At 41.2% G+C, this 10078-nt stretch overlaps 1 protein-coding gene across 1 annotated transcript in view; it reads right to left on the bottom strand.

Moving 5' to 3' along the window:
- Positions 1 to 3383: 3383 nt before the first annotated feature.
- LOC310679505 (uncharacterized protein) overlaps positions 3384 to 10078 on the bottom strand; it is a 70650-nt gene continuing 63955 nt past the window's right edge. Inside the window, exons 74-78 of the mRNA XM_083444820.1 lie at positions 9976 to 10038; positions 8638 to 8676; positions 7879 to 7908; positions 5552 to 6131; positions 3384 to 5290 (exon numbers count right to left, since the gene is read on the bottom strand). Coding sequence (XP_083300946.1) covers positions 6045 to 6131; positions 7879 to 7908; positions 8638 to 8676; positions 9976 to 10038 — 219 coding nt within the window. The 3' untranslated portion in view covers positions 3384 to 5290; positions 5552 to 6044. The remainder of the gene's footprint in view (positions 5291 to 5551; positions 6132 to 7878; positions 7909 to 8637; positions 8677 to 9975; positions 10039 to 10078) is intronic.

The raw sequence follows: 10078 nt of genomic DNA, 5'->3' as shown, positions 1-10078 counted from the left end.
CTCCGGCTGCAGCCGCGGCTCCGCCCGCTCGGTTCCCAGCGCCCCGGACGGCCCTTCCTTTCTCCGAGGCCTCTTGCCGAAGCCCCGCGCTCCTCCAGGGCGAACTTCCCCCGGGGAACCCCCGGAGTGCGGGCGGGAGAAGCTTTCCGCAGGGCCGGGGAAAGGAGGCTGAGGGGCTGGAAGCGAGCGGAGGGCAGCGGGCTCACCTCTTCCACCCCTTTTGACAAGTGCCATGCACAGTCCTGGGACAGATTTATGGTGCCATAAGCCTACCTTCTTTCACACAGTTTATTATTGTTATTATTTTCTCCTTCATGTTAAACATTATCTCTCTTTTTCTTCTACAGGAGAATGGGTAACTTTCAAGAACAGTGCTATAGGAATTTTCAGGTCGCGTATATATAAATCATATGTTCATAAATTTACAAGACAAGCACATACATAAGTATATAAACTATGTGTCTGAAATAGTACAGGAGAGCAATCCTGAAACCATTTTGACTCTCCTAAATGGACCTGAAATGTTTCTCTGCAAGGAGGAAGGAAATGGGAAAACCCGTTGTCTCTTTGCTCACAAATCCTGTCTTAAGGGCCTATCTGTGTATGAATAGGGTTAGCCTGTGACCTGGATTCAGAAACAAAAGAATGGCCAGGATGCCTAGGTAAAAGCAATCAGTGACCATTATCAGGTATCCTGGCAGACAGGTTTTCTGCTGTAGACCTCCCCTTCAGTGATGTATGGTATGTATGATGTTTTGCGGGGTGGTCTTGAGCTACAGGGGAGGCAATTTTCAAATGTCTGTAGAAGAGCTTGAACACCATTGTTCTAGGTTCCTCTCCACCCTCCCTGCATGGGTTGAGCGGGGGACCCTGCTGCAACAGTTTAATAAAGATCATGCTTACTAGCTTCTCAATATTCTCTGGTTGGGCTCTGTTATTTTCTCCTACCAATAGAGAACCTACCTAAGGAATCTGTATGGGCTCTTAGATACCCCATGAGGGAAAGGGAGCCGTATTTTTCTTATAACAAACTATAAAGGACATTGTTTAAATTTTGAGCTCACAATATTTGTGAGACACGGCAGGTAGCCAGGAACGTCCGTGACCCCCTTCCAAATAACATTTGCCCTCCCACCACCTAAGATAGACCTGCATATCTGTGACCATTCAAGCAAAATGCACCCCACCCACCATGAATGGCAGCCCACCAAGGGCTCCATAAATTTGCTTTTGATACCTTGCCTGAAAATTCAAAAGCAAAGGGTGAACTGTCAAGCTGAACTGCAAACAGCTGAAAACATGTTAATACAAACTCTGCAAGTGTCCATTATGATACCATTGTGTCTTTGGAAACCACCATGTGGCACAGGGGTTGGTAATTATGAATGACATTTTCAGTAGCTGTTGTGCAAGTTCCTAACATCGTTGATGTTCTTTCTGGTAAAGCAAGTCAAAGTATGTAAGCAGGTCAGTCCTGGGCATTACAATGGTGCCAAACTGGCTTTTCCTGTTCATTGCTTGCAATTCCAGATTCATAAGGCCTATGGGCATGTTTCTCTTCTTTTAAAGGCCTATTGTGCTCTCTTTGAATGCTAGTAAGTTTCTGTTCCTGAAACAAGAACCCTGAGTTCTTCCTTAACTCATATTCTCTGAAGAATATTTGGGAGTGGCAGGTGTAGCAAGTGAAAAGTGAAGACAATGATGAAACCACAGCCACAAATAGAGAATTGTCTGTCCATGCCGGTTCCATTATGTCTCTTTTCTGACTAGATGCACAGAATGGTAATATATTTTGTGTGACTTTACAGAATGTTATGTACAGTGGTACCTCAGGTACCTCTACTGACATTAATTCGTTCCGGAGGTCCGTACTTAACCTGAAACTGTTCTTAACCTGAAGCACCACTTTAGCTAATGGGGCCTCCTGCTGCCACCGCGCCGCCAGAGAACGATTTCTGTTCTCATCCTGAAGCAAAGTTCTTAACCTGAAGCACTATTTCTGGGTTAGCGGAGTCTGTAACCTGAAGCGTATGTAACCTGAGGTACCACTGTACCAGTATGTCTCTGGCACTGGATATAAATATGAATTTATACATGGCACTAAGCTCCTCTTCTCACAGTAGACTTTTAGTGTAGTATTTGCCACAGTGTGGTCCCCAGTGTGGAATGTACAATGCCCTCTTTAAAACTGTTTACAGTGGTACCTCGGGTTACACACGCTTCAGGTTACATACGCTTCAGGTTACAGACTCCACTAACCCAGAAATAGTGCTTCAGGTTAAGAACTTTGCTTCAGGATGAGAACAGAAATTGTGCTCCGGCGGTGCGGCAGCAGCGGGAGGCCCCATTAGCTAAAGTGGTGCTTCAGGTTAAGAACAGTTTCAGGTTAAGTACGGACCTCCGGAACGAATTAAGTACTTAACCTGAGGTACCACTGTATCTGCAAAGCAGTCTGTGTGGCTGGCTTTGTCCTGAGATGCTATGAATGCAGGTTCTTCTTCTTTGGCATTCACTCATAGCCGAGTGAGATTGTCTTCCACAAACACGGTCGTAACAGTGAGTCCGTAAGTGATTGTGGAGGCCAATTCTGGACCCATGGATGAAAGGCGCTAATAAATGCTTTCAGCAATGGAAGCTATATTGTGGCTTACCATCTGTAAATTCCTAAATTTAATGTTCATTTGCATAGAACTAGCCTGGCCACAAAATTGCCTAGTGGAATTTTAAACATTGGATTTGTTGATTAGCACTTAAAATTCTATTCTTATCTTAGAAAAAGTTAAAGACGGGCTTATCTGCACAATTATTCAAAGCTTTTCCCCCAGCTGCATTTCAGCCATTCTACTGAAACATTTATTTATTTGTTGGGTGGTGTATACAAAACAATGTCAGTCTGTCATAGAATAGTTCATTTTGGCAAAGGGATATCTTTGATTCATGTTCATCATTCCTTCCTACTCTTTTCCCATCCTGCAAGAGACACACATACTAGCTCATCATATGGGGTGTGTAAGTGATTACATCTACTGACATTAGAAAGAATATATAGAGGGTGGGTGGAGGAGGTTGAATTATGTATGTCAACATCCTGAAATACATAATTAATTATATTTCAGAAGCATATAACATGAGGGCAGTATTTGCTCCATCTATGTTGCTTTGGTGTCTATTTCCAGCTTTCTGAAAGCACCAGATTCCCTTAGTTTCCCTAAAGCACTACATTTCCTTAAATAAACCTTTAGACGTTTCCGTTTCAACGTATAGCCAGAATATCTAGCTTATGTTCCTAAGCACAAACTTTATGAAACCCACGTAAATTGGCTTCTTCAGTTTCTCAAATACAGTTACTGAAAATAGAACAACAAATTGCAAAGACACGTCAGTTCGTATGAAACCAATAATAAATTTATTAGAACAATTTAATACCTATTCAAATGAACAGTATATTACATCCTAAAGACCTTTCGAAGTTGTATATCTATCGATTGGTTTTGAACAGAATCGTAAAAGCCTTATTTGAGAAAAAAATGTGTTTTTGCCACAAGCTATGTAAAACAATGATGCAAGTTTTAAAGGATTAGGCACATGTGAACACTAAGGGGGGCAGCCATGGTTACTTAGAGTAGATCCATTGAAATCACAATGGACTTAAGTGACTTGAGTCCATCAATTCCAAAGGGTCTACTTTGAATATGACTGGCTTAAGAGTGAGACTGAAAAACCCTTTCCTGACAGTTAATTATTTGACTACCAAAGGTCCATAGAATTATAATGGAGTTTAGGCTCAACCTGAATCCTCTCTCTTGTATTTTATAGCTTCTAAAGTGTCATGGAGGTTCCTGCTTTAGGGATGTTACAATAAGGACTTCAATAGCCATGTAGTATTGTTCAGAATGTTCCGAATTCTGATTTTGAGCTATGAACAACACCCAATAAAATAAACACCTATTGTTTATTTTATTTTTTATTTCCCGCCCTTCACTCTAAGGCCTCAAGAGCATTAAAACACAACATGAAAAACAATTTAAAACAACTTAATAACCATAAAAATAAGCAGGGTCCTACGAACATACACTTTGAGAAACTCTTTGTACTTTTATAATCTGAGGTACTTGAAGTGGGATTAAAAAAAACAACCCCTTCAAGCACTGCTGAATTCTGACTCCGGATGTGCTTAATAAACACACTAATTTAATTGCAAATAGTCTGTCTTAACTGAATTATGGATAATGTTGTGTCGTCCTAATTCTATTCAAACAAAAGGCCCATTTTAAAATGCCTATGCCGTTTTTAAGTTTAAGGACATGTTATAGTAAAGATGACAGGAATTTAAGTGGTCTTAAATTTCTGAAACCTTTTAAAAAGTTATATGCAAACGCAAAGCATGCTGTTGCAGAAAAAAACACACCCCATTGTATTAGTGGGTCAGAGGCAATGTAATAAACATTTTTAATTTAGATCATCACTAGTGTACCTGGTACATACTGTATGTGATGCTATCACATTTCTCTCTAAGAGTCTGTTTATCGGGGAGGGGGGATCCACAAGTAGGAGTGGGTGTTGTTGTTTTTAAATAAAAAGAACATAACCCAAACATTTGTAATTTTAGAACAAGCCTTCTCAAAATGTATGTCCTCATCCCTGCTTGAGAGGTGTCTGAAAGGCAAGCCTTTTGAGTTACAGACTGGATGGGGCTGATTTAAAACAAAAACAAAAATTATAACTATGTTGTAGGGTAGCTGGCAACTGGTAACTTGGGGAGGAGCTAGAGTTGATCTACTGGAGCTGGCTGGAGATAAGGGAGCCTGAGCAGTCTCCCACCCTCTTGTAAGTAAGACGAGGCCACACAAGCAAGGGCTGGAGCTCTAGTGAAGAGAGGGCACCACCAAAAAGCTGGGACAGGATGCAATTGCTAGCTTTGAGCAGGACAGAATCAATCAGCTTTTGCTCCATATTATTGTGGCCATTTTGCTTGGCCTTCAGAAGGCAAGTTAGCCAAGAGGTGATTTACAGAAATATTGTGGAATTTTAAATTGTGCATCCAGCACAAGCTCACCCCATCAGTAAAAGCCTTGATGTCATAGCTATTTGTATGAATATAGGAATGCTCAAGCTTGTTAGTGGTTCCTGGTTATTTAAATCCAAGCATCTATTTGAAATTGAATATAGCTTATCTTTATTCTCTTATAATCATCATAAAGGTCTGACATAATTGTGCTTATGAAGAAGAGGGAATGTTGAGATATTCACCGCAAGAATAGTTTCTCTTTCATAATCTTTAGGCTGATTACTATACAGTGGTGCCTCGCAAGACGAAATTAATTCATTCTGCGAGTTTTTTCGTCTTGCGAAGCACGGTTTCCCATAGGAAATGCATTGATGGTTTCCCATAGGAATGCATTGACGGTTTTAAGAAAAAGGCGCAAGACGTTTTCGTCTTGCGAAGCAAGCCCATAGGGAAATTCGTCTTGCGAAGCAACTCAAAAAACAAAAAACTCTTTCGTCTTGCGAGTTTTTCGTCTTGCGAGGCATTCGTCTTGCGAGGTACCACTGTAAATTCACTGAGGATAATCATCCTTGTTATCTTACTGTGGGTCACTTTCTGAAAATTAAGGTGTATTGCTGAAGGTTTAGATTATTACCATTCTATACATGCCAGGTGGACGGCGTATATATAATAAAATTATTATTATTACTATTGTTACTAAATGGATTGTCACCTATAACTCCCAAATTCTTTAGAACGAATAGAATCCTGCTTAGAGCAAATGCAGAGGAAGCATTCATTACATCTCAAGAAGCAAATAAAACATCATATTTCTTGCAATTAAAATCCCTACTTCATACGACGCATATGAAGCTCTGCTATGAAAATAAAAAGACAAGAAGAGTCAGTGTCATGACCTATTGCATTGTTAACCCAGGGGTGGGGATGGGGAGGAATGAATGTTTTATCAGTCCATAAATTTGACTCAATCGTTTCGTATAGAAAGTAGTATTCTGTTGAAGAAGGCAATCTTCCTCATTGGTATGGCTTCAGAAGTTTAGATCATCCAATGAATAAGAGATAGTAGAGGTGCGAGAACACTGAAAAGTATCAGGCTGAAGATGGGTCGTTTCCCAGAAGCGTCCTGCAAAAGAACACACATATATAATTACTCTAGAATCAGTTTCTAGTATTGTGAGGCGGTGAAAAAATTCCCTTTCTGCATAGTTGTAGAAACCTCTTTCAGCCCTCATATTTACCCCATACAAAAAAGCCCCACAACACTTTGCAGCAGTTCTATACATGATTTCTCTCAATTAAGTCCAGTGAGGCTTACTCTCAGGTCAGTAGGCCTAAGAATGCAGCCTTAGCCTTTCCTCATAGGAAAGTGCTTTAATTGCTTGGTCATTTGGGCAGTAGTCATTTGCTGCACCTTTTTCTAGCTCTGCAATATCCTAGCACACAGTATTCCTAATGCACACACACAAGAGACTTCTATAATGGCATTATGGCACTCATCACTTTTTATTTTCAATCCCTTCTGCTAGTAATTTGCATCATAAAATATGCATTTCTCATGGCTGGCACACAATGAATTGATGTTTAAAGTGAACTACCTGCTGCAAACCCAGCATCTCTTTCAGTGCCTACCGGCCACAATTTGAATCCCTTGGCCCTTTCTTCCACTGAATTTTGGTGGACATTTATTTTGTTGCCCATTCCCCAGTTTGGAGAGCTCCATTTCGAAGGTTTCACAATCTGCTTGGATTCCCACCATCGCAAATAACTTGGTGGCATCCACAGACCTGACCACCTGACTGCACGTCATTTATGAATAAGGCCTTGTCTGCTCATGAGGCGGTAGAATGAACTGTACCGCTTCAGACTGCCAGTGGTAGCATCACAATCGTTAAGTGTTTCCCTATGTTAAAAAGCAATAGCCCAAACATGTACTTGAAAGTGGAAATTTCAAATAGAGAAGAGGCCAATATAAAACCTTTCTCCCTCACGTGCTAGGTTTATGTTTTGTTTGCAGTGAACTTGTGGGAAACTTCCAAAAAATGGCATGCACCACCTTCAGAACGCAGTGGTACAGCCCACTCTGCCACTGCATTACGATGCCTGAGATTAAATAGCATCAGTCTCTGGATAGGTCCTGAGGGTACCTCACTGTTTACCTTCCTGATAACCCATCCTTTTATCCTATGACTTAGGATCCTTTGGCTAAAGTCCAACTACAAAATGTTAACAAGACTGTAATTTTTACAAGTTATGAAAAGAACCTTTTCGGACAAAAGATATGTGCAAACTTCCATTTAAATACAAAGCGGGGTGTGTGATTAATTTTAACAGTAAAAGGAGCAGGCAGGAGAGGGACTTTTAATCCTCTTCCTCCTCTCTTGCCTTTCCTCTTCATGTCAATTGCTGCAGGTAATTTTCTCCCTATGCAGCTCTGGTACCAGAAGTGAATTGGAAGTGGAGAAAATACCTGGAGTGTGGAAGAATGGGAGGGTCCACTCCCCTCTCCCGCACCCTCCCTTTGAAAAACCCAATCCACATTTCTACTGTACACATACATTGGGTGGATATACAAGAGAGAGAAAAAGGTGTCTGCTCCCTTAGACTCCAGTGCATCACTTCAAAGCATTGGAAGAAGAAGAAGAAGAAGAAGAAGAAGAAGAAGAAGAAGAAGAAGAAGAAGAAGAAGAAGCCGCCTAGATGTGGCAGTCAACCAAAAGTTGCACAAAAATATCAATGCACATTTCTAGTCTATGCCACCGATTCAATACCATCCAATATTGTTCACAGGATTATTTGTGAACATGGCCGTTGTCATTTAACAGAAATAAGGAAGGGGGTGTGTGTAAATGTTCTAAAAGAAGTGTACTTACAGAGTGAGGAGCCTGATTGCTTTGAAAACCCTGCAGAAGGGGGGAAATGGATGGAAATTATTTCAGCAACTCAGCCTCGGCACATTCATAGTAAGTCCTCATATGGCCTCAAGGTGCAGAGGCCTTTCTGTGCGTAGCCTAGGAGTCTCTGGCTCATGATGGGACCTCCAGAGCCCAGAATTTCCCCTTTTCTTATTGAAACACAGTTCCCTCCAGATTTCTAAGATGTGGCACAGATTTTTGCCAAAGAGGAGTTTGGCAGCATTCTTACACAGAAGTAAGGCACTTTCTTCTGTAAGGGCATAGAAAACTGCAACCATGCAGATTGTTCAACAAAATTTATTCTTTAAGAATACACACGATCACAGACTTGCAGCACATTCCTATACTTGTTTATTTGTGAAGAAGTCTGGCTGAATTAAAGGCCAACAACTCCCATGATAGTGTGTTTTAGGCAGCAATTCTAAGCACACTTACTAGGAAGTAAATCCCACTGAATTCAGTCAAGCTTACTTTTGTAATTCAATAAAGTTGTGGCCAAAATTATGCCAAAAAACAAAACAAAAATGTTGTGTGAACTTTATTTGGGGGTGTCCTTTGGGGCCTTGACATGCAATAAACCAGTTTTAATACTGGGTCGAGTGCTTCATGATTGATTACAGTCCCAGACTATTTAGGAGCTTTGCTGATACTTTCAAAGTCATATATGCTCTCCAAGCCAAGAAGAAGATTAAAAGCTAATGCAGAAAGGCTGCTTACCTTGTTGGAACCATAGGGCCTACTTCCGTATGGTGAACCCTGTAAAAATGAGAAACCCATTAAATCTAGAAAACTTGCACTGCTATCCGGCTGGGGTGGAGGAATCACCTACTCAGTTATGATCCTCCTTGTGAACATTGGCCACTGATTCCAACCAAGGTTACAGAACAATCCTAGAAATGTAAACTCAGAAGAAAGCTCCATTGGGTTCAATGGAGTTTACTCCCAGATAAGCAGATACAGGATTGTCCCTCGCTTCTCAGCATCAGTGTGTAAATGCTCTTTGGCTTTAAAAGTATTTAGTCGCATATTTTGAAAGAGCAGGGGAAAGCCTACTTCATAAGGATATTCAATAAACACACAAGACGTAACTGGCTGTACTTTTGAATAAATAAGGTATACTATAAAAAAGGTAAAGGTACCCCTGCCCATACGGGCCAGTCTTGCCAGACTCTAGGGTTGTGCGCTCATCTCACTCTAGAGGCCAGGAGCCAGCACTGTCCGCAGACACTTCCGGGTCACGTGGCCAGCGTGACAACGCTGCTCTGGCGAACCGGCACCAGCGCAGCACACGGAACGCCGTTTACCTTCCCGCTAGTAAGCGGTCCCTATTTATCTACTTGCACCCGGGGGTGCTTTCGAACTGCTAGGTTGGCAGGCGCTGGGACCGAACAACGGGAGCGCACCCCGCCGCGGGGATTCGAAACGCCGACCATGCGATCGGCAAGTCCTAGGTGCTGAGGCTTTTACCCACAGCGCCACCCGCAAGGTATACTATATATTGTATCAAATTGTAGATTTCAACGGAAGTCTCATAAAGTTCAACGAAGAAAGCAGAAGACCCAGTGGATCAGTTCATTCTCTAGTTGATGCATAAGGTCCATAAATGTAAAAGTATCTATTCCACCTGTTTGTTCAAAGAGTCCAATAATTCACATGAATGGTTGTTACAGTTCCACAGAATCCTTTCACAGAGTCTAAGACAAGGATTTCCAGAATAATTAGCCTTGTTTCGCCATCCTAGGCTTCATCAGTAGAACAGACTCATATGTAATATTACAGGATAGTAGTGGTGAATTATTGTGGTGGTATTGTAAGAAAGCTGCCTTATTTTCTTTTGAAGGTGAGAAAAAGAAAAATCTCCAAAACTCCCTCAGAAAAAAAAAATGTCTTCTGAGAAATTTTGACCCAGTTCTGAAAAGCATAAAGCTCATTGCCATATTATATTAAGAGGACAAAGCAATTTAGCATGGCTCCATGCTGATTTACTGAGAAGTTAGTCCTACAGAGTTTATTGGGACTTATATATAATAAATACATTTGTTAAACAGTCCTTACATATCCACCATATTGGCTGCCTAGCCGTCCACCACCATATTGGCTACTTCCATAGGGGTAACCCTAGAATCAAAACAGAAATGAGAAAATAAATAAATATATA

Source organism: Podarcis tiliguerta (assembly GCF_965153285.1).
Source record: "Podarcis tiliguerta genome assembly, chromosome: 6".
NCBI classification, from domain to species: Eukaryota; Metazoa; Chordata; class Lepidosauria; order Squamata; family Lacertidae; genus Podarcis; species Podarcis tiliguerta.
The sequence above is the reverse complement of the archived record's forward strand: the minus strand, read 5'-3'. Positions and strand labels throughout refer to the sequence as shown.